Source organism: Osmerus eperlanus, chromosome 10 (genome assembly GCF_963692335.1).
Source record: "Osmerus eperlanus chromosome 10, fOsmEpe2.1, whole genome shotgun sequence".
NCBI classification, from domain to species: domain Eukaryota; kingdom Metazoa; phylum Chordata; class Actinopteri; order Osmeriformes; family Osmeridae; genus Osmerus; species Osmerus eperlanus.
Genome location: NC_085027.1, coordinates 8790424 through 8814811, shown reverse-complemented (window position 1 = coordinate 8814811; position 24388 = coordinate 8790424). Strand labels below are relative to the sequence as shown.

General features: G+C 47.0%; 3 protein-coding genes across 3 annotated transcripts; all 3 read right to left on the bottom strand.

Annotated features, from left to right (window-relative positions):
- Positions 1–37: 37 nt before the first annotated feature.
- On the bottom strand, positions 38–5674 carry dbndd1 (dysbindin domain containing 1). Its single transcript, XM_062470644.1, has 4 exons — positions 5390–5674; positions 3673–3819; positions 2533–2670; positions 38–899 (listed from the first exon to the last, which is right to left on the bottom strand). Exons 1-4 carry the CDS (start codon positions 5418–5420, stop codon positions 745–747), a joined length of 471 nt encoding a protein of 156 aa, XP_062326628.1. The 5' UTR covers positions 5421–5674; the 3' UTR covers positions 38–744.
- Positions 5675–7379: 1705 nt separating this feature from the next.
- LOC134027867 (aspartate aminotransferase, mitochondrial) lies at positions 7380–13234 on the bottom strand. The gene is made up of 10 exons (XM_062471091.1): positions 13075–13234; positions 10306–10462; positions 9807–9935; positions 9652–9711; positions 9400–9561; positions 9181–9285; positions 8852–9002; positions 8585–8750; positions 7743–7893; positions 7380–7664 (listed from the first exon to the last, which is right to left on the bottom strand). Exons 1-10 carry the CDS (start codon positions 13155–13157, stop codon positions 7542–7544), a joined length of 1287 nt encoding a protein of 428 aa, XP_062327075.1. The 5' UTR covers positions 13158–13234; the 3' UTR covers positions 7380–7541.
- A 4009-nt stretch (positions 13235–17243) lies between these two features.
- On the bottom strand, positions 17244–24107 carry LOC134027860 (calretinin-like). Its single transcript, XM_062471084.1, has 11 exons — positions 23944–24107; positions 20685–20761; positions 20490–20579; positions 20282–20362; positions 19809–19865; positions 19576–19653; positions 19441–19496; positions 19305–19344; positions 18462–18515; positions 18160–18231; positions 17244–17851 (listed from the first exon to the last, which is right to left on the bottom strand). The coding sequence occupies exons 1-11, from the start codon at positions 24017–24019 to the stop codon at positions 17735–17737; spliced, it is 798 nt and encodes a 265-aa protein (XP_062327068.1). The 5' UTR covers positions 24020–24107; the 3' UTR covers positions 17244–17734.
- Positions 24108–24388: the final 281 nt, after the last annotated feature.

Genomic DNA, 24388 nt, shown 5'->3' with positions numbered 1-24388 from the left:
AGTCTGGAGTCTTTCACTACATGTGAAATACAATATCATATTTTGACTCTTTATTTTCATCCAGCACCTTAGTTCCAGGTCAAAAGGAGATCCACAGTGTGAGATGAAATGAAAAGAGAATATACTTTCCACACACTCAGGATGAATGACAGTAATATAGAGAATTTGGGAAAAGTAAAGCGATGGACAGGGGTGGAGAATAATCCCTCAGGTATTACAGGAAGTCGTTCCAGGCAGCAGGTGGCGCCGTCCTTCAGTGTCAGTAAGTCTGCCAACTCTGATATTGACACCTTACTTGCTGTAAATCAGCAGTGAACCCTGACCCTCATCTCAGTCACTGCATTGCATATGGAGAGGGTGCTCCCCTCAAACACCATGGTCTTTTCTAGGAGATACGGATGCACATATTCAGCTCACCCTGCACATGAAAAGAAAAAATACCCTGATATTCACTCCAAAACAAACAAGCCTAGTAATCCTAACTGTGTGAAGTGGCCCCTTGCAAAGAAAACATGCTAAATATACGTTTGCATGTATGCAACAGCAACCCCCTCATGATCAGTTCTACCGTCCACAGCATCCCCAGCACCATGGTTGTCCACATCAGGGAGGGGCAGCTGCAGTCTCTGCCTGTGGGGTGTGGATGGTTCCGGTCTCTTGACAGCTTGGTGTTTATGGTTCTGCTCTCTTTGCCTGCTCTGTGTGGATGGCTGGACTTCTCCCTCTGGGGCCCTGGCCTGGCCCTCAAGACTGCTTCGGCCTCTCCAGATTCATGAAGGGCTCTGTGGTGTCTGAGTCGCTGTGGTGCTTCCTCTCGCGGTGTGGCTCTACCTTGCTGCAGCGTGTCCACGAGGGTGAACGCATGTAGCCTGCTCTGGGCAGGGAGGGCTGGTTGGGGCCTAAGGGCAGGAGGGCAGGGTTCATTACAGGTATATAGTACACACAATACATGGATGTATATGAAATACTTCACCCATAAACCGTACTTGCATGCAAGAGTAAGGACACTTGCAGTCCATTCTAGAACTCTCCAGTCCAGTGTAAAACACTTCATCTTCATCTCTATTTACTGTAAGGTAATGCCATCAGAGTGATGTGTGCGTGAAAGATAATGCTAAAAATGGTGACAATGAGTTGGCATTCTTTCCATCTCTCCTCCATCTCACAGCTTTTTTCTGCTTCTGTCTCTCGCTCTGCCATGTACCCCTTTAAATCTCACGCTTCCCTCAGTCTGCACCCCCTCACTCTCATGCTAATAATATCAACAGGAGGGGGACTGCATCAGCCTGAGCAGAGTGGAAGTCACACAGTACCAAGATCACTACTGTCCACAACTGTCCTGCCTTATAAAGCACTCTACTTTACTGAACACCTCACAACGCACTACCACTATATTCCACCCGATGGTGCTGTTCTTTCCGGGGGAGCGGATGGGAGGGGAGGGAGGGAGGGAGGGAGGGAGGGAGGGAAGAGAAAGGAAGGGGAGGGAAGGGGAGGGGAGGGGGGGAAGGGGAGGGGAGGTGGGGCGTGGAGAGATCTAGGACTGCTCAGTAGTTACATTAGTTTGGTTGAGTCATTTTAGGAGAGAGTTTAACAGCCCTGCATCTAGCTGAGGGATTATATGATGAAATTACCAGCATTTAGACTGAACTCCCTGACTTATCTTCACTCATCCTCACCCCTGAGGAGTGAGGAAGAAGGAGGTGGTGGGATGGAGTCTGGATTGTGAATGGACAGAGGGTGTTGGCTGCTGTCATCCTGCTCCACCGGGCTGTCATGAATAAAACATCTTCCTGCCTCCTAAGGCTAGAGGAGGGTGTGTCTATCGGCCTGAAGATGCAAATGCTTCAGAACAGAAATGATGATAAGTAGAATAATGATGAGAATAAAATGTGGGATAAGGATTGAGGCAATTATCAGAGGAGCAACCCTAAATTATACATCTGAAACATCTTCATGTCGGCATGTCTGCCTGCCTGTCGGTCTGTCTGTCGGTCGGTCTGTATAGGACACTCCCATTGCATCTAATTAATCTTCTTTGTGTCTTAAAGAAGTGTGTCTTCTGCTGTCTGAAACAAACAGAAGTTAACTGGAAATGTTTATTACCCCCAGCTAAACAGATTATGTAATCATTTTGTAATATTATTAAATCATTAATATTTCTTAATTATCTAGCTTTTTCACTGACATTGTGACAGTAAAATAGTACACACACACATGGAAACATAGACACATCAACTAAAGCTTTCAGCTTCTGATGTAACATGTTTAAATGGTACAAATGGCAGCAAAGTTATTATATAGGAGACTCTTGGGTCTCCCCAGTTAAGGACAATAACAAGGTTGGCTATAGTCTGCCCACTTAGAGAGAATGACAAGGCTGACTACAGCCTATTCAGGTTGGGAGAATAACAAGGCCTGCTACAGTGTGCCCTGCTGTCCTACCATTTCCAGGTCAGTCAGTCTGGATAAATCAGAATCTGTTCTAGATAACGTTCCACCACACAGACTACATGAAACCCCCCAAGTCACCTGCTGGAGACTCATTGTGGTTCTCCTCATCAGAGTCAGCAAACACCTCAGCCAGCTCCTGGTCAGACATATCTGTGAGCTCCGTCAGGTCCAGCAGGTCAAAGTGCACCTCCAGGGACGACACACTGCTCAGCGGCTCTGCAAGGTCAGAGTTATGACACGTTGAGAGCTTTGTCTCCATGGTGTCCCCATGGTGTTTCCATGGTGTTTCCATGGTGTTTCCATGGTGTCTCCATGGTGTTTCCATGGTGTTTCCATGGTGTTTCCATGCTTGATTTGCTAATTAGTCGAGTGTATTTCTGTTCACGCTGAGAATTCTGCAGACCATGTGATACACATTGGCATTGCAGAGAAGGAAGCAGTATGTGTTGTTTAGGAGTAAAGAAGTAGTAGGACTAGAGGGAAGTGGAGGTGGGAGGGGGAAAAGACGAGACAAAGAGGAGAGGATGAGTAGGGGAGAAAAGCAGGAGGACAGAAGGAGAAGAGGAGGAGGAGAAGAGGAAGTGAGAGATCAGGGGTGAACAGTTCTGCTTGAGGTTTTGCCCCAAAGCTGGAAGCTGTTTTCCTTCCTTATTCTGTCTAACTGCAAGACAATGGGGGGGGGGGGGGGGTAAAGGAGCTGTGTCACTAACATTACTACCCTCACTCCATTCCCCTTTGTATTTATCTCAGAGCCTTTCTGTTTTTTCTGTCCTCCTCTCTCGCGTTGCACTCCCATCTTTCTCCTTGAATAATTGATCAGCAACACAGTTTGCCTCCTAGCAGGGGTCATGGGTGAGACACAGAGAGAGAGAAAACCTCCCTCTCAGGTCTGTTGGAGGAAATAGAGAGCAGACAGGCCGGCTGTGGACCAAAGATTTTAGGGAATGGAGGACCTGAATGGATGGGCTACCGTCTGACTTACTGTTTGCACATTTGAAAGGTAATTATGACAGTAGAACCTGGCTTATTTGTTGTCTGGTGGCCTTTCTTCTCTCTGTTCATACCAGAGAGCAGCAGAATACCTTTGTACAGGACCTCCACAACAGAGGCCATGTTGGATCTCCACTCCACAGACTCAACATTCATCCCATCCAACCCAAGTCTGGATAATTGGATAACCTCATTTATCTGGTAGTAAGATCCGGGCTCCATACTCACGTCGTCTCTCTGTGACATGCAGTAGGCTAGCGCCATGAGCTGACAGGCTGGCCTCTTCCTCACCGGCAGTCAGAGAGAACAGCTCCTTGGACAGCAGCTGTCTTGAGTTGGAGGGCTTCAGCAGTTTCTGGATGTCTTTATTGGGCTCTGTGCACAAACACAAGAAAAAAAGGCTTGAAAGACTAAAATGACAACTCTGATCACTTTATCCGGTCATGGTCCTCCTCCACACTTGCTTCAAGTTTATTTTACTGTCAAGCACATTTGCCTTGTTTTGAATAGTGACTGTAACTGTTCTTGATGCTATTTTAAGATGTATGGCTTTTCCTTTGCCCAGCTGTCCTGTGCTGTTCTTTGTTCCCAGAAAACACAGCTTGTGTTCTAGTAACAGAGGCTTCACTGTTTCACAGCGACTCACAAGACTGCTGCACAGTAATGACTTCAGAAAAAATGTTTCAGCAGAGACAGGCAGGCAGAGAGACAGGTAGACAGAGAGACAGGCAGGCAGAGAGACAGGTAGACAGAGAGACAGGCAGGCAGAGATACAAGCAGATAGAGATACAGGCAAAAATAGACAGGCAGGCAGAGAGACAGTGACGCCTCTGTGTTTGTGTGGGCCAGACAAAAATCCAATCTAGTTATCTTAGAAACATCTGTTCTGGACAAAACATTTTCTGAAAGAAATTGCACTCTGGGAAATGCTGTGTTGCTTCATCCGCAAGTCAGATGACACACCAGGACAGGTTCTTTGACACACACACACATATACATACACACAAATTAACACACTCGCACACATGCACATATTTGGACACGTATACATATACACACACATGCACACAGATAGTTTTCTCTTTAGCTATAAAATAAGTCACAGGGGCAATGTGTCACCTAAGTGACTGCAGCAACAAAAGCCCCCCCCCCTTCCCCCCTCCATGTGTCACAGGAATGGATGGTGTGTGTGTCTGTGTTTTTGTGTCACATGGAGGGTGTGGTGTAACAAAGAAAGAAGCAGACTAAACATGATGGATTATGATGGCGTTGTGGATGCCCGTCTTGCCGTTGGTTATTGATTTCTTACTGCAGAGTAAACATGTCTCGTGTTTCTGCTCTAATGAGGACCTGCTCCATCATCACTCACTTCCACTGGCTGCAGCTCTATGATGGAATCACACACTGCCACTCTTCAAACATCACACATCTGCCAAAACACCAACTCATCTTGCGCAGTCACACACAACTACTGTAGAGCTGTACTAGAGCAAGGGCAAGAGCTGAGACCCTAACCCAGCATAGTGTCTTAACCACACCCCTGCACGACCCAGATCAATGTCCTAACCACACCTTGATACAGTCCAGATCAGTGTCCTGGTTCTGTGTGACAGACAAGCTGGTCACTGTTTCACGCTCCTCCTCAGTGTGCTGACTGAGCAGAAGGCTCTGTTTGTGAGCGTGCATGTGTGAGCACTATCACAATTACATTCAATTGTCTACATTTCTAAACCTGCAACTGGTTCATCCTGCATGTGAGGCCTTTTCAACAGTCTCTCTATTGCTACACTCTACAGACCGTCCTGCTATAGACAATGGGACCAGTAGAACAGAGATAGTACTGCTACAAACCATGGTACCAATTGAACAAAGACAGTACTGTTAAACTATGGTACCAGTAGAACAGACACACTATGGTATCAGAAGTGTTACTATGGTTACTTACCTGGGCTCCCGGCCCCTCCCTGAGCTTCCATGCAGTCGAGCTGAAAGTCCTGTGTTGTCTACTACCACCGCATGGGCGAAAGAAACACAGAGGGAAGGAAAGAGAGAGTGTTCTCTATCTCAGCAGGATGACCCTGCTCATCCTCATTTTTATCGTCCTCCACCGCTCCTCTCTTCCTCCCTGCCAGGTGCTGTCCTCCTCCTGCTCAGCGCTCAGACACATCACCCCGCCACACGCATGCAGACGAGGAAACTAAGGCATTCTGCTGCCGCTCGCACAGGGAGGAGGGAGGCAGGGGATGGAGGCGGTGAGAGGAGGGAGGGAGGCAGGGGAGGGAGGGAGGGGGTGGTAGGCGAGCGGGCGGGAGGGGGCGAGAGGAGGGAGGGAGGCAGGGGAGGGAGGGGGTGGTAGGCGGGCGGGCGGGAGGGGGCGAGAGGAGGGAGGGAGAGGAACAGAGGCTGATCACACCACAGATTGCAGAGCCACTTTGTTCTCTAAGCACTGCATTGTGAATAGAGAATACAGAGAGATCTAGAGAGAGATGCGGGGAGAAAGAGAGGGAAAGAGGCAGAAAGAGAAGCAGCCAGAAATGGAGAGGGAAGATAGAGAAGGGGAGGCACAGCGATAGATCCAGATGGAAAAAGTGACAGATGGAAAGAAGGACAGAGGCAGAGAGAAAGGGAGAGGGGACGATAGACACAGAAAGAGAGGTGGGGAGAAAATGGATTGAGGGAGAGAGCAAGCACAGTGAGCTGGCAGTCTGCCCAGACTGAGGACATTGGGGGGCTGGATGGAGAGGGGGCTGGGGCCACAGTAGAGGAATCAGTAGGTGTGTGTCAGGAGAATTTCTTATGAATTGAAAAACAGCCCTAAGCATCCTGTCTAAATAGCTCAGTGCAGAGTAACAGGGAATAAACACAATAGGCCAGAACAGTCTCGTAAATGAAACAATTTAAGGGTTAACATGTTGGGTAAAAGCAAAGCTCCTGCTCCATGGGATGTGGAGGTCAGATAGCAGCACAGTGGCTAGCCCTGTTTTAGCTGCACTGCTTCCTTGCTTCCTCATTGTGGGTAGACACCACCATCTAGTGGACATGTCTCTATACTACTTTCCAGTGCAGATTTATCTCTAGTCTACAGTTAAAAGTCTCCTGACCATTTCATAAGGTGTTCATATCAATTAAATGTATATGTATCTGAAAGGAAAACAACATCCCATATTACAGTTGTAGGGTTTATTGTTTGTTCAGAGGAAATGTTATAACCGTAAAACAGGATGTTTACTGATGCAATGAACGTAACACCAGAACATGTTGACTGAAAGCCCATTTTAAATCAACATGAGTAGAGAGAGAACATACGTAGACATTTGCACATTCTCTCACTTACAATCAGAAAGACACAAACAGATGAGGAGCTTGGAGATCCGACCTACATTTGATACTAATACAGTATGTAGAAGCTCTAAAGCGGGGCAGGAAGTAAGGAGTAACAATGTCTACACAGGCAGAACCCAACTAAATAGATTGACCATTTCAGCTGAATAATATTCATCTAGACTAGATAGATTTTAACCTTTACCTGACCTGTCACTGACGCACCACAGGACTGAAGTGGCATCACTCTTTGTGCTTGTAGAATCTCTATTGCTACTGGCCTCTTTACGTCCTAAATGGGCTGAAATTAATCTGAAATGCAACCCATCTTTAACATAAATAACAACCCCCTCCCCCAAAACACACACCTATCCCTCCCCAACACACACACACACACACACACATTTACACACACACACACACCGGTGGAACCATATCTCATGCAGCTGGTTTGAAAAGGAAGCATTCATCTAGGACATTTAACAGATCATTCATAAACTTCATATCTAATAAATAAGCCTAAACATACACCAGAGGACAGCCTGACAGTGTCTGGTCAGAGGGGGTGTAACCGTTAAACAACGGGGAGGGGGGGGGGGGGGGGGGGAGGGGTTGAATTGAAGCCATGATCAAACCACATCCACAGTCATACAGAATGAGGGATGGTGGATGTGGTGGAAGAGAGAGGGAATGCAGAAAGCTCCACTATTGTTGTTGTTCTGATTGTATTTATGTCCAATGCCACCATGCCCCTTGTTCTCCCAGCATGCCCCTCTCTACTTGGTGACGGCGTGGATTCCCTGTGCCAGGTATCCCACATTGCCCGAGGTGACGCCCGCCATGGAGATGCGTCCGTCCTTGGTCATGTACACGGAGAACTCCTTGGTAAGGCGCTCCACCTGCAAAAACCACACATGATCACCATGGAGACTGCCTGTTCAAACTCACTCATATATACAGTAGACGTGTGTGTGTACCTGCTCGGGTTTCAGTCCTGTGAAGCAGAACATGCCAATCTGGTCAATGACGTGCTGCCAGTTGCAGGTGGAGCCCTCCTTCTGCAGGTTAGCCACCAACTGCTCCCTCATCTTGATGATGCGGTTAGCCATGCCATGGACCTCCCCCAACCTGGGGACAAAGACGCACCTCAGCCTGCTGTCTCTCTGTGTGTGTGTCTGTGTGTGTGTGTGTCTGTGTGTGTGTGTGTCTGTGTGTGTGTGTGTCTGTGTGTGTGTGTGTCTGTGTGCGTGTGTGTCTGTGTGCGTGTCTGTGTGCGTGTCTGTGTGCGTGTCTGTGTGCGTGTCTGTGTGCGTGTCTGTGTGCGTGTCTGTGTGCGTGTCTGTGTGTGTGTCTGTGTGTGTGTCTGTGTCTGTGTCTGTGTGTGTGTCTGTGTGTGTGTCTGTGTGTGTGTGTGTCTGTGTGTGTGTGTCTGTGTGTGTGTGTCTGTGTGTGTGTGTCTGTGTGCGCGTGTCTGTGTGCGTGTCTGTGTGTGTGCGTGTCTGTGTGCGTGCGTGCGTGCGTGTGTGCGTCTGTGTGCGTGTGCGTCTGTGTGCGTGTGCGTCTGTGTGCGTGTGCGTCTGTGTGCGTGTGCGTCTGTGTGCGTGTGCGTCTGTGTGCGTGTGTGTCTGTGTGCGTGTGTGTCTGTGTGCGTGTGTGTCTGTGTGCGTGTGTGTCTGTGTGCGTGTGTGTCTGTGTGCGTGTGTGTCTGTGTGCGTGTGTGTCTGTGTGCGTGTGTGTCTGTGTGCGTGTGTGTCTGTGTGCGTGTGTGTCTGTGTGCGTGTGTGTCTGTGTGCGCGCGTGTGTGTGTGTCAGCGCTTACCAGATGGTGTAGAGCTCTGGTGTGTTGAGGATGGTGGTAGCGATCCTGGCTCCATTCATGGGTGGGTTGGAGTAGATGGGTCGGATCAGAATCTTCAGCTGTGACTCCACCCTCTTGGCCTCTTCAGCATCGGCACACACCACTGTGAACCCTCCCACACGCTCACCTGACACCCAAACAAACAAACACGCGTGAGACCACCTTCTTTGATTTGATCATTTACCACAATTAGCAGATCGTCATGTTAGGTTTAGACAGCTGGCTGACCGTAGAGGCCCATGTTCTTGGCGAAGGACTGGGACAGGACAATGTTGTGGCCCTGCTCGATGAAGTAGCGCACCGCCCAGGCGTCACGGTCGATGTCTCCGCTGGCGAAGCCCTGGTAGGCCATGTCAAAGAACACCAGCAGGTTCCTTTTCTGAGAGGGTGGAGAGGAGGAAGGAGGGTGGAGATGGGAGGAGGGTTGATGGAGAGAGAAGAGGGGGAGAAAGCGAAAGGGGAGTTAGTAGCACCAGATGTGTACTAGAGCATAGAGAACATTCTGGTACGAGGACATCAGCAGCACAGTCAGTCACCACGGTAATTAGAGCCCTTACCTTGACCAGGTCAGAGATCTCCTTCCACTGCTCAGGGCGGGGGTCCACGCCGGTGGGGTTGTGGGCACAGGCGTGCAGCATGATCACACTCTTCTCTGGGATTTTCTGATCAGGAAGGAGAGAGCGCTGTTAGACCCAAGGAAGTCGCCAGTTCCAGACACTCAAAACATCCGTGCTACCGGCATCGTCTCTGACCCCCCCCCCCCCCCCGTCTCTTACAGAGATGTCGTCCAGAGCTCCTTTGAAGTCGAAGCCGCAGGTTGCGGGGTCGTAGTAGCGGTAGGCCTTCAGCTGCATGCCCGCGTCTCTGAAGATGGGGGTGTGGTTCCCCCAGGAGGGCTTGGGCAGGTACACATCACGGGCCTCCGTGTGGAAGCGGGACTGGAAACACAGAGACAGGAGACCATCAGATCAAAGCACACCTTTGTGACTCAAACAAATGACTTCCTGTTTCCTTTGGTGGGTCCTTACCAGAAAGTTCGCTCCAATACGCAGAGAGCCAGTTCCTGAGATAGTCTGGACAGTGATGTTCTGGAGAAGAGAGGAGATGATGTTGAGAAGACAGAAACCTGCTACGGAATTCACGTCTCACCCCTTCACGTCTCACCCCTTCACGTCTCACTTACCCTGCCACTCTTCAGGACCTCACTGTCGGCCCCCAGGGCCAGCTGGGCACAGGACTTGGTGAACTCTGCCAGCCCCCCGATGCCCAGGTACTCTTTATCCAACTGCTTCTCAGCAATCAAAGCCTCCGCCTACGGGGGTGGATAGAGAGCAAGAGGGAGGAAGAGAGACATTGCATCACATGATATCCCCATTTAACACATGTTTGTCGATATGCCCAGATGTTTCAGTGCTGTGCAGGACAGCTCAGGATGACAGTGCAAAAATGCACCAATCACAAACCAGAGAATGAAACTCCCCCAAATGTCTGTGGAGACAAGACTGAACTAAGGTGTTCTCCCTCTACTGTACTCTGATACTATGCAACTATACAGAGATTTTGATGCTGGGGGTTTTGGCTCCTTTCTGAGCTCAGGACCTTTCTGTTAAAGCTACTCACAATGACTTGAAGGAGGATTGAATAAAACATGAACGTTATTGAAACTGAATGCGTGTTTGTACCTTGCGGACACAGCTGAGCACGAACGGCTTGCCCTGGTCATCTCGGTAGGCCCCCACTCCCAGGTTCATCTTCTTGGGGTTGGAGTCCCTCTTGTAGGCCTCAGACACCCCCAGGATGGGATCAGGGGGGCCCATCTGCACTCCCCCCCACCATGAGCTGCAGCCACAGCACAACACAGCACAGGTTAGCTACTGATGAGGTAGGAGGACTGACCACACCACTAGAGGGTACCAGCCCTGAGAGGACCCACAGTGGTGGGGACCATTGACTATGGCCAATCAATGACTATGGACCCTAATCCTTAAGGCAAACACAGACAAACGCTCTCTTGCATGTTGGTGTCATCAGAGGTAAGGGATCCAGGGTGGCTGACCCAGGGGCTGACGGGGGGGTAGACAGAGCATGTCCGAATAACAAACATCCACCTGAAACTCTGACTAGGGCCATGGTAAGGACAGCAACTAACAGACAGAGAGGCGGTGTGCAAATCATAGTACATTACTCCTCCCTGGCTCTGGTCTTTTTCTGTTGTAAACTTAACCCAGGTCATTAGTGTTCAGTGGAGCCCAGTTCAGCCCTGATTAACCATTATCGCATTTCTCACTGTAATGCCACAGCTTAACTGCTCATGTGAGCATAATTCACTCCACAGTCCACATACATGCACACACGCAAAGAAATGCACGCCTGAAATTGCCCAAATGAATGAGGATCTCTGAAGAAATCCTACCCAGTCAAATTTAAGTTATTTTTCAGTTCTAAAAGTTCAGGTTTAAGTTCTAAAATGTTAACTGCTAAACTGTATGCCGTTCTTTTAAATAAGGCCATTAATACTCTACATAATGAGAACTGGAATTCTACTTGCAACAATCCTTTCAAGGGTTAGTTTGGAAAGTGACTTCTGGGTGAAAAACCAGAGGAATAAGAGCAGAGGTTCAGTTATAGGGCGAACACCCTCATCTGCTGCCAGCAGAGTGAACACACAAACTTACACTCTTTGTCCGAGGGTCATGCAAAGCCTCTAAGCTAGCAGTCCTGCTTTTCCATCCTGAGGCCAACTGAGCCAAGTGCCCCAGGACAGGATTGTGCATATGTACACACACACACACGTTGTGTTGGGAGCTATAGTGTCTCTGATTAAAGGCCAGAGTTACAGTGTCAGGAAGATCCTCTCAGGTTACTTCTACTCCCCAACACTGAAGCAGGCAGCTAAAGTTAGATCTGGAGGCTTTGTAAAGGGTAGTCACCACTGCAGCAGTCAGTCAACTGATACCTTATTAGCCTTCACCAACCCCAACCCTAACACTAGCTCCCTTGACTACCCTAATTTACCTCTCCCGCCCACAGCCTTGTCTAATGCAGATCAACTACGGGAGGGTTAGGGTTAGTCTGGATCAGAGCAAGGATACAGGATGGGATATTCACAAAGGAACACAGATTATGTTATACAGTCTAGATATCGGTAACAGATAAATATGCTCCCATCTCATTCAGATAAAAACTCTTCTGTGAAGGGACCTTCAGAGATGGTTTATAATGCTACCACAGCAAAAATGCGGGACCTTTGAGCGTGTAGGGACAGGCTAGGATGATGGCCCAGTCTCAGAGTGCAGGCCGTGGCATCATCCTGGCTCTGTTTCCTGGATCTGGCTGAACTCTATGCATATTCTTAAAACTAAATGTAACTTAAATTAAATATTTTGATGAATTCCTATAGCCGTTTGAACAGTCGGCCTAAATACACAGGATATTTACAGCGAGTCTAATGCGAGATTACCGAGATTTTCCGCCACCCCCTCTAACTGGATCTGACCGCTGAGGTTATGAGACAGGATTTTACAAATAAATAAGTGGCCTTAGAATACTGCGGGTAGTTAGCGTCGACTATGGAGAACACAATACTAAAACAGAACTGTGCAATTGAGAAAATCCAATACACACAGTCTATATTGTACTACACACAAGCAGCCGAGACAGCGGTGTTTGCCCTCCAAGTGGAAAGCGAAAGGGCAACGGCTACCGTCATCAAGTCTGATGGGGACCGGGTACGTTTAACCAATCAGCGATCAGAGGCGCGAACGAGATAACCAATAATCAACCTGGAATTCACTGAACTACGGAATGTCGTAGAGATCAAACAAGCAAAATGTTTGTGGTCCTGGAGACTTAAATACATACTCAACCATGATGAGGCCGGTTCAGAAAGTGCTTAGACTTAACAGTGCTTTCATAAAGACTTGCATTCTTAGGTCACTGAATTGACAAGACAGTTTTAGAAAGTTTTAGGATGAGAGCAATAATTCCATAAGAATATGGTTAGCCTCATTAACTTTGTTAGTTAAGGACGTATGATGTGTTTATCTAGCTGCCTGGCGTTTTTTGTCTGCATCCAAGCATGTATATACATACACCTTTGAAGATGTATGATTACAGCCAGTCGTGACAAAATGAGTCGAGGACTATGATGCATGATTAGCGTGTCACATGGCACTGCTGCCAAATAAGAAGCTCAAATTCAATTAAGCACAGAATTCCACAAACTCATACTGCATCTAAAATGTATCACAATTTACAACAAGAGCTGACTTTCATTTGACCCTTGGGTTGACAACGATGTGGTCGGACTACCTGTAAGCTAACTGGCTAAGGTTAGTTGCAAAAACTAACGACGGGTTCAGTTAGTGGCTAGCTAGCAGGCTAGCTGACTTGCTCAATGTCAAACGAATACCGTCTCATATCACGACAACCAAGTGCATTAGATGAATTACCTGTTACGGCTGGGGAGAACGCCCAAGGATGGGGAAATACTCCCAATACCACAGATCACCTTACTGGATTTCAACAGGGCCATGGTTATACAGACAGCGGGGTGTGTAGAGTGACTGAAAATTTAGCGTTGACATAGAGGGGAGGGAGGGACAAGGTGAGCGTGAACGCACCCCTACGTCATTACGTCAGAGAGAAAGCGCACGTGCTAAACGGAATGGAGATTATAAATGAATATGTGAACAAAACCTTTTGTGCTGTAAATGCACTTGATTAACTTTGTATTGCCATTATGTTTTCTGTTGCAATTCTTCTACAGATTTTCCAATTTCCCGGAATTTATGCTCAACGATTTGTCTCTCACTTAACTACGTGTGGCCTGCTCTGCGTCCGTGGCGTTCCACTAGAAAGGCTTTATACAAAATTATATGACAGATATATAATTAAAAGTAAACTGTCACGTCAAGACAAAATATTTGCATCCTTTTGTGTAAGTTTTTTTGATTGAAAGAGAAATGTACACCTGAGGGCGCCATTGTTCTTTGACGTTTGTCCGCTTGTCAGCCGTGCATCGCCAAGTACACAAGAGAGAGCCCGCCAAAGTCCTGAACAGGTGAGTGAACGTATCTACATATTATTGTTCAGAATGGGTCGTTTTGGGGTTGGATTAGACTGGCAAGTGGGGAAGGTGGGCGAGATAACCCATGGATGGAGGAGGTAGGCTATCAGCCTTGATTACCACATCTTGGAGAGGAGATAGGTAAATAGAAACCATGCAGTTCCTGAAAGGCCCTCGTCGATTGGCCTGTACCAACCACTGATCACTTCATTTCCAGTAAATGTATGCGTTTTGTTGGTAACGTTTTTTGTCTGCATTCTTTTGAGCACAAAGATGCAGTTTCTCCCCACCTCTGCAACGAGTTTTGATTCTGCTTTCATCTGGTTCCCCAGGGAGCCATGAAGGAACCTCTGCAGACAGAACTTGGAAGTCCATGAAACAGCTTCCAGCTGGCACATGACAACAGTCTCTACTGGCACAGGAACAGAATGTGTGTGTCTATCTGTGTGTGTGTGTATGTGTGTGTGTTGGTGTTTGTGTGTGGGGTGTGTGTGTGTGGGGGGGGGGAGTTATTTTCTTTTCCAGAAAGAAAGTCCATATTTTCATTTTCATTCTCATGGATGCATGAACTTGTTTGTGCGATTGTATGTGGGTGGGTGTGTGTGTGTGTGTATGTACGTGTGTGTGTCCGAGTAGGGAATTGTTTGTTTTTATTAGTTTTACAGTATTTACGGTGGCTATCAAGCAAGATGCACCCAAAATTAATGTAGAATTGGTTCAATCAGCTCCTTACTGTGGGCTCTTAGTAGAATATCAGCAGGACCATGTCATCTACAGTCTCTGGGTGACCAGAATTGATGAATACCAAGAGAGTGACAGAGAAAGTGAGGTGTGGGGGGGGGGGGGTAAAGAGAGATAGTGGCAGAGAGAGTGAGGTGTAGGGGGGGAGTAAAAAGAGATAGTGGCAGAGAGAGTGAGGTGGAGAGAGGGAGGGGGGAGTAAAGAGGGATAGTGGCAGAGAGAGTGAGGTGGAGAGGGGGGGGGGGGAGAGGGATTGTGGCAGAGAGAGTGAGGTGGAGAAGGGGAAGGGGATAAAGATAGAGGGGCAGAGAAAGGAACAGAGGGAGATGGTACTGACTGTAATGCTGACTGACACATAAAAGCCTCCACTGATTTAGGGTTTCCTTGAGCACCATGTCAAACAGGCTTCTATATAACCTTTGGTACTATATGCATGTGTGTGTGTGTGTGTGAGAGAGAGAGCGAGAGAGAGAGAGCGAGAGAGAGAGCGAGAGAGAGAGAGAGAAAGAAAGACTGAGAGAAATATAACAAGGCAATGTACAAAATAGACTTCATATGGAGCACGCCTTAAAGCATTCAATTATTATATGTGATGGGTAAACGTAGGGTAACCATCATCCTATAAGTGTGGTTGGAACCTCCCTGGAGATGCTCTTTCCATCTCTCTCTATCTCTCTCTCTCTCTTTCTCTGTGTTTTCTCTCTCTTTACATACATCTCCCTCTTGCACCATTAACTCCTGAAGGGGCTAAGATTCTGTCCCAGTGGTCCCTAACCACAGAGTAATTAAACTGAAACAGGCCGCTGTGGACATGACAGGTCTCCCAGCTTGTACAACTGCCTCTGAAAGATAATTGGCATTTAACACGTTATAATCTCTGTCTTCTGTAAACCATACATAAAGGATGCATGGGATTGTAAATATTTTTTTCCACTCTAATAACATAAGCCAAGCACCAATTGAATAGAAATGATGGCAAAATTCACTGCACTTTTTTATTGTGTGTTGAGGACAAGTGTATGTGGATGCATTTATCAGACTATATGTCTGTCTATGTCCTCTTTATCAGACTGTCTTTGTCATCTACATAAAACTCTGTCTTTCTCATTTTATGGAATTACAGAGATACATTACTCCGCAGAATAAATGGATTAGAGACAGAAACAATCGAGGTAAAGTCGGAGGAGTGTTTCTGCCTGTTCCAGCATTTGGCAGAGTGGGATTAGGAGCTTGCAGGGAGAGTGCTGAGCAGGAGAGGAAGCTGGTCCTAAACCCTGCAGGATTTACAGCAGCTGCTTGTGCCATGTCCACAACACGCCGATAACATTCCTGAAAAGCCTAAACAGGCATTCTTATCCAGACACCACAGAGACGCAGTGATGGCAGAGAAGGGAGATGTAGTGTGTGCGTTTGTCTTGATTGAGTTTATTTATGGATATGCTGTGGGAGTGAAACCTACAACTCCATGTTAGAAAGTGTTTGGTCTGTACCTAAACTGGTCCTTGAGAGAACCGTACTTCTGCTTCAACTCTGAATCTCTCCTGCCTCATTATTGAGTCTCTACTGCCTCAACACTGTGAGTCTGTCCTGCCTCAACACTTTGAGTCTGTCCTGCCTCAACACTTTGAGTTTGTTCTGCCTCAACACTGTGAGTCTGTCCTGCCTCAACACCGTGAGTCTGTCCTGCCTCAACACCGTGAGTCTGTCCTGCCTCAACACTGTGAGTCTGTCCTGCCTCAACACTTTGAGTCTGTCCTGCCTCAACACCGTGAGCCTGTACTGCCTCAACACTGTGAGCCTCCACTTCCTCAACACTGTGAGCCTCTACTGCCTCAACACTGAGAGTCTGTCCTGCCTCAACATTGTGAGTCTGTCCTGCTTCAACACTGTGAGTCTCTACTGCCTCAACACTGGCGTATAGGGTCCCTTGTGTGTGTGCTACTGTGTGAGTGTGTGTGCGGCTGTGTGTGTAGGGGGGGGGGTAATCAGAGCGGACTTAACTATTTTCCTCTTGGTTCTGTGCAGTTGTCAGCAGTTAGCAGCTTCAGGCTCAAAGCTGTGTGTGTGTGTGTGTGTGGGGGGGGGGGGGGTTGTGCTTTAAAAAACTACATTTACATTACATTTAGTCATTTAGCAGACGCTCTTATCCAGAGCGACTTACAGTAAGTACAGGGACATTCTTCCCGAGGCAAATAGGGTAAAGTGCCTTGCCCAAGGACACAACGTCATTTTGGCACAGCCGGGAATCGAACCAACAACCTTCTGATTAATAGCCCGACTCCCTAACCGCTCAGCCATCTGACACTAGTGACTTTAATTAAAGATGAAAACTCTGATTATTAATTGATGGAAGTCAGACTGTTCCATCCAACTGAATGATGGGGGTGGCCATGGAAACCCGAAGAGCTTACTGTTATACACAAAATTATTCAGTTGCACTAAAAAGCACAATGTAACTAACCCAAACCCTGTTTTAAGCCCATCCCTCTACTAACCAACTTCTAACCCCAATCCTCTACTAACCCTAACCTTTTCCTACCACTTAACTAACCCCAACACTCTATTAACCCATTACTAGGTGGAGCTAGCAAACAGGAGTCATTAGAGATAATACACATGCTTGGAACATCTCTGATGTCTTCTCAGAAACCACTTTTGAAATAGCTTTATTCTTGCTGTCTTAAACTTAACAGCTGGCCATCATAGAAACACTGAAGACACATTCTGAGATTGAGGTTTGGGCTTTTAACTTCAGAACTAGTGCCCTGAGAGAAGGGGGATAGAGAGAGAGATGAAGATAGGCAGAGTTGATTCTGAGCAATGTTTATTTATTCCCTTTATAATATTTTTTGAAGAACAGCACAAGCCTAAACCAATCGTTAACAAGATAACAATGAATACAAGGAGCAAGAGGGAATAGCAAGATCCAGAGAGAGTAAGGGAGTGAGGAGAAGGATAATCAAAGAGATAAAGAGAGAGGGAGAAGAGAGGTAGAGAGAGGAGAGGGAGAAGGCAGAGTGTGACAAAATGATTTGGAAAACAAAGAGAATAGAATTAATGGGGATACAGGCATGTGTCAGCATTCACATTCAGATAAACAACCCTATTCTTTCTCCTATTTCCATTAGCCATGGCAACCTCAGACAGGAGCCACATGGAGGGTTACAAAACAAGCTGCAGATAATAACAACATGACCAGGGAGCCCCACACTGCAGGGGTGGGGGTGTACATGCACCTGGGGACAGGGTCGGGGGTCATCATGGTAGAAGCGGGGGCATGCCCGGATGTCAGAGTTTAGAGGTCACACGAGGGGCTCGCGGCAGAGGACGATCTCCAGCTCAGTGCGGTAGAGCTTTCCCCCGTCTGAAAGGGCCATGATGCTCTTCTTGTACCCCACCAGACCAGTGGAGTCCAGCTCCTACACAAACACACAGTATATACACACGTACATACACACACATACACACACACATACAAACATACACACACACACTCAGTGATATTGCCACCGTAGTGAGTCTAACAGTGATAAGTGAAAGAAAGACAAGGTCTAGAGAGCTCGGAAGTTCAAAACAAGTGTGATGAAGGTGCTCTTTGATAGGGAACACAAAAGTTCATGGTGAAATTCTAAAAACACATTTTACTATATAGTACTAGTACATGTTACAATACTGCGGAGCTGGGTTCCAATCCATGATCACTGGAACTTCTAGGGAGGCTGCTCACCATCTTCTTCTTGTCGTGCAGGTCTTTCAGCAGAGCGTCCAGCTCCTGTTCATCGATGTAGCCGTTCCCATCCTAAGAAAAGAATAGCAGGTAAGATATTGCCTCGGGCCGTAGCCATAGCAACAACACTCACAGGTGTGTACCTGCAGAATCTCTCGGAGCAGGTGAGCGTTTGCATAACATTGTTATGAAAACTAACCATCTCGCTCACCCACACAAGCAAACACACCCCTCCCCCACCCTCTCACTCCCCCCACCGCCCCCCACCTCTCTCAGGCTCAATCATACAGCCCCGGACTCGCCTTGTCATAGAAGGTAAAGATGGTATTAAACTGCTCGGCTGTGAGCTTGATACCCTGAGTGCAAAAGAAGAGAGGGAGAGAAGAAAGAATGAAGACAAGTGAGGGAGAGGGAGAGAGAAGAGTGAGTAGAGAGGAAGAAAGGAGGGAGAGAAACAGAAGAACAAAGTGTCAAAAATCACAGATGATAAGGATTTCTACAGTCTATCAGGAAGACCCTCCCTCTCCAGAACCAATGTTAATCTATGTGTAGATTATGATAACTGGGATTGAGGTTGATCTAATCCTCACTAGATGCCCTAATCCCATGTCAGAGAGGATTGGGTATCTGGACATCTTTTGTTTTTCACAACAGACCTCCACCCCCCAACATAAACACAAACACACATAGCAGAGTGCAGAGAGCATGCAGCTGCAATCCAACCCTAAAGAAGCTTGTATTTCTCCATATGCCAGTTTGAGAATCTAATCTTCTTATAAAACCATAGGTATGGATCTGCTCAATGACCCCATAACCTCTACTGTACAGGGATAACTCTAACAACCTCATAACCTCTACTGTGCAGGGATAACTTTAATAACCTCATAACTACTACTGTACAGGAATACAGGAAATACCTAACACGCCCTAACCCTGCTCTTCTTAACGACCTCATAACTTGTGGGAGTAATTGGTGAAGCAGTTATTTGTGTGAGTGTGTGTGTTTATGAGAGAGAGTGTGTGCATGTACCTGTGTGTGTGTGTGTGTGTGTGTGTGTGTGTGTGTGTGTGTGTGTGTGTGTGAGAGAGAGTGTGTGTGTGTGCGTGCGTGTGCATGTGTGCTGTCTTCCCTTCTCCTGTCTCACCTGGAATTTGAGCAAGAAGTTTTCCTGGACAGGCAGCAGTCTGAAACAAACAAAGTAATGTGTCTTCAGACTGAGAAACACACACACACACACACACAAACACACCAAGCGAGCTGTCTTAGACATATACACTCACCTGGCCATCTCAGAGAGGCCCAGCTTACCATCTCCATTTAGATCAAACATCCTCAGCTGCACAGAGAGAAACAAGATGGTCAAGGTTGTCTGTCTGTCCATCTGCCTCTCTGTCTGCAGGAGGTAGGCTACTCACAATGGTCTGTGTGTATTCATCAAGCTTCTTGTCATCGTAATGTCTGTTGGCCTTTTTCAGCAGGTCTGACAGGAAGCCCTAAGGAAAACACATCCTGTCACATAACCTCTTACTCTCTTTATCCTGAAGTTCGGTGGTTTGTGATTATGCCCATGAAGTTGCGGTAACATCTTAGTGCATACAATGTATATTTAAATTGTATCAACACAGGGTGATGTTGTTGTGTTGTTTACCTTCAGCTCGTTGGCCTCTATGTATCCACTACGGTCCGTGTCATACCTCCTCCATGCCTGTGGAGGAGCCAGAGAAAGATTACAACACACTGCAGCTGTGACTCTAAGTGACTGTGTGCTGTGGTGCCTTCTAAGAACCCCCCCTCAGAAAGGGATAGAGAAAAAATTGATTATCGAGTTAAATAAAAAGTGTGTAATCTGTGTTTTAATCCAGCAGCTGTCCCATCTCCAGAGCCTTATCAAAGATAAATGCTTTAACCCTCCCACCCCCACTCCACTGCAGTGAGGTTGCAACCCATTCATAATATATGTCAATCTGAGAATAGCTTAGTGCCCCCCAACGCTGGGGAACCCTACACACTGCACTTCGCCCCTCCTTTCTCTCTAGTATTTTCTTTTTATGAGAGCGTTCTCCAGACATAGACACTACACACACAACACACACGTATTCACACACGCACACACACACTTACCGCCATGAACTCTGTGCTGGATCCAACATACTGCCGGAAACAAAGCAGGAAGTTCTCTTCTGTGGGAAGTATCTGAGCAAGCTGGAGAGGAGGGCGAGGGATGAGGGATGGAGTCATTTGTACACATCAACAACTAAATCATTTTAAAAATGATACCAGCGGCTATTATAGCATAAAGTTTATAATAAACATCTGATTTCTGACTTACTTCTGACATCTCGATTCTCCCATCTGCATTCTTGTCAAATTTAGACATGAAGTCCTTCATCTTTTCTCTGAATGCAGCATTTTTCGGATCCTGTCACACAACATAGACACGCACACACAGACATGTACACATGCACATTCGGTAACTGAAACAGGTCGCCACGCCTGCTGCTCTCCTCACAGGTCAAACACTCACCACGTCGGCTCCTCTCCTAGCAACCTCCAGCTCCTGGAAGAAGTTCTCCAATTCCTTACCCTCGATGTAGCCATTTCCTGTGGGAAGTCAGAACATCAGAGGTCAGTGCAGGAAGATGTAACACACAGACATAATCCTGTTCAAACCAGGCCATTCAAAACATCCTGTATGGTATAATCATCAACACACTCATTCAGTCATGTCTGTGTTGAATTGTGTCTATATCGTCTTCCTGTATCGTATCTCTGAATTGTCTCATTGAATTGTCTGTCTGTATTGAGATCTACGATTGATATCTATGTTTTAGCCTGATATATCTATCTGGCTAAAACAGCGACAGCATGTCATGGATGCAAAACCACAAGCACGCGTGCTGTACAGGACATGGTTATACTTCATCAGCTGGGAAGTGTGGGAGTCCCCTGGTGAGGATCCCCATTAATAGAGCTGACTGGATCCCCTCAAGGGGTCTGCTTGATGCTGATTGCAGCATTACAGATTCTCTTCATCTCAGTTCACACAGCCTGGCAGTCACATGACCAGGGATTATGTCATACCCCAAGCCACAACCCAATGGCACATGAAACACATCTTGGTTTGGTCAACACTCCGGACCGTGAAGAAGGGCTGCTCACCATCGTCACCATCATAGGTCCGATTTGCTACTGTATGAATTTGTTAGCTTGTTTTTACAGTAGTATGAACATGTTGACTGAGGCTGAGGAGTGTTTTATGCCCATGAAAATCCAACCCTCATCTCTTCTCCTCCAAGCCTCTTCCTGTCTCCCTCTTCACTCCTCCTCCTTGCCTTTTTCTCTCCTTTCCACCTAGCCACCCGCTTTCCTCTCGGCCCTGTCCTCTCAGCCTCCTCCTCCACTCTTCTCCTATTCTCCTAGCCACTTCATCTCTCCTCTCCTCCTCACCCCTGCTCCCTCCTCTCCTTCTTTTTGTTGGACAGCACATATGTCTTTCCCATTCCTGATCTGATTGTCCTCACCCCTCCTCCTACCACACCCTCCCTTCCCTTGTTTTTTTCCAGCTCTACTAACTCTCCCCTCCCTCTCCTGCTTCATTTTCCTGGTGTATTTGATAGGTAAATCACCATCTGGGCTTTGCTTGTTTGAGATATAAGCAAATCACTGCAAAGCTTTTAGTATGGAAACTAAGCAGCCCAGATTGAGGTGTGTGTGTGGTGTGTGAGCTACCTTTTTCTAAAGATAATGATTTTAAGGTGATTTATGTGAACCAGCTGTAGACATTAGAATCCATATCTCCCTATGAAAAGGTATTCTTATCCTATCGCTTTTCCCACAATCGCACATTCAATGCACATGGCAGTACAATCATCATTGACCTAAAACCAATCATGGATTCTTGAAATGCAAACACACTTTGCAAGCTGTTGTCCGATTTTTCAACATTTATGAGATTATAAACCACAGATTGACGAGGGATTACTGTGGCTACATAGGCTCCAGTTCTCAGATACACCGCCTTCCTCAAATCCTGTCACCATGTCAGGCTGTAGCCTCCATTGATGACATCGCTATACCAGTGAGCACAGATGGTGGTTAGTCCCTCACTGGCCTCACGCAACGTCCCTCAAAAGCTTTAAATGCATTCACGTATTCATAGAATGAGGGGTGAAGGTGACCCATTTTCCCTACACGCACACGTAAACTTTGTTATCCTTTTTGCACGGATGACCAAAGATAATTTGTGTGTGTGTGTGTGTGTGTATGATACTTCCCATACAGATCCATGAAATGAGGTGCTTTTTGGCAGAGAAGGTACCAATTATTTTACTACTAATTGGAGGGACATTGAATCTCTCATCGGTACTTGCATTTGGTTTTGGGGGCCCGGGTCCACCGGGGAATTTAAACGAAAATCCCGGTATGGGTAATAGAGCGCGATGACAACTCGGAAAATCCTCGCGCCAGTTCAGGTGTGACCGTTGATGTGCCCACTGAGACGCTTTAGAGTGCTACATCGCCATTGGAGCGGAACATTGTTAAACCACAATGTGTCACGGACGCTGCTCACCATGTACGCAAGTTCGGGCCTCTGATAATGGTGTCATGTGTAAGCTAAATCACTGTTGAATTGGTTCAAAAACTCACTTGGAAGAAGGGTGATATTATTATTGATAAATGAATGATGGTCAAAAACTGTCACTTCATATGTTTTATGAGTAGTAAATGCAAATGTGTTAGACAAGACTCGCTCTGTTATCCTGGGGGTAGTGCGCATGCAGTAGGCGGCACCAGCGGGGACGGAAGACGCAGATGTGCTCTGGCGCACAATGAGGCGCGCGGCGCCGGTGGCAGGTTCCTCAGCCGTATTCTGGTGCAGGGAGGGCGTAAACCCCACCCCCCACCCTCACACCCCACCCCCCACAAACCGCCTACCGCCCCCCTTCAAGCCCGCTCCCCTAGTTTCACCCAACTCCTCAACCGGACAGCACAAGCTCGCGCGTACAGAGAGCCCGGTGTTGACACTCGATTCATTCAGGAAACACGCAGATTCGGTTGCCGTACGGAGTCGACATATGACAGGCACATATACATTACACGCTGTATTAAAGCCACACACATGCACGCGCTGATACACGCACAGTTAAATGTTCAATAATGGATGATATTGCTAAATAGCATGTTACAGTTCACAGTTCACAATCCTCCCTGTGTATTTTAATGCTTTATGCAGAGAAAAATAAAACAACGCAAGTCATGTAGAGATCCGTCTCTGTGCGCCCCCAGTTCTGACAGGGGCACTTCTTAAGTGCGTCCCATGCTAGGACTCTTGCGTTTCACCGGTAAAGAGCGGCGGAACCCAAATGGATAAGATAAATAGTTTGTTAACTCATATGACCGTCAAACAATCGTAGTCTACATGTAAAAACGCTTGTATTCACGTCTTTAGAGTTTGGGTTTTGAAAGAATTGTTGACTTTACTATAGTAACACCACAGTAACTGAAAAAAGCAAATAGCCTCTTGTTTAGGAAAGTTCAGATGTAAAACGACATTTAAATACTTCCACATGGTCACTCTTTCTAGTACCCAACATCAAGCTTTAATCTAAGGATGCAGTTATAAAACTTGCCCACAATATACTGAACAAATATACCTTCTCAGACTTTGCAATATTGCTTTCTTGCCCGTATTACACCAGTACCCAGTCTACCGCTAATGAGCCTAATGCCATGTTTCTGCTCCTGCCCGTGCCCTGCACCTGTTCTGACCCTCCAGCACTGACCGTCAGCGTCAAAATGTTTCCAGATATCGAGGAACTGCTCGGCGGTGAGCTCGGCCAGGTGGAGATGAGTTGCCATCCTTCCGTATTTTTCTGCTTCTTTTCGTGGTGCAAAAGCAAATCCTGTGTTAACTTTGTCCCCGTCGGATCCACAAGCTCTCTAAACTGCCAGGCGCTCGTGCCCAGCTGGGGTTTTTAAACTCTCCACACACCTCCCCCCAAGCACCCCCACCCTCCCCCTCCACCCATTCATCGTGCAGTTCTCCTGCCGTCCTGTAGGTGACATAGCAGCAGCAATATACAATTGCTGAGACACGTTTCTCGAAACCACCCATTTTCTCAAAACTTCAAACACAAAATAAATAAATATGCTCATAAATATGTAACAAAGCTGTCAGATCATAAACACAGCTCAAAATGTAAACAGAGTATACTCTGTATACTCAGA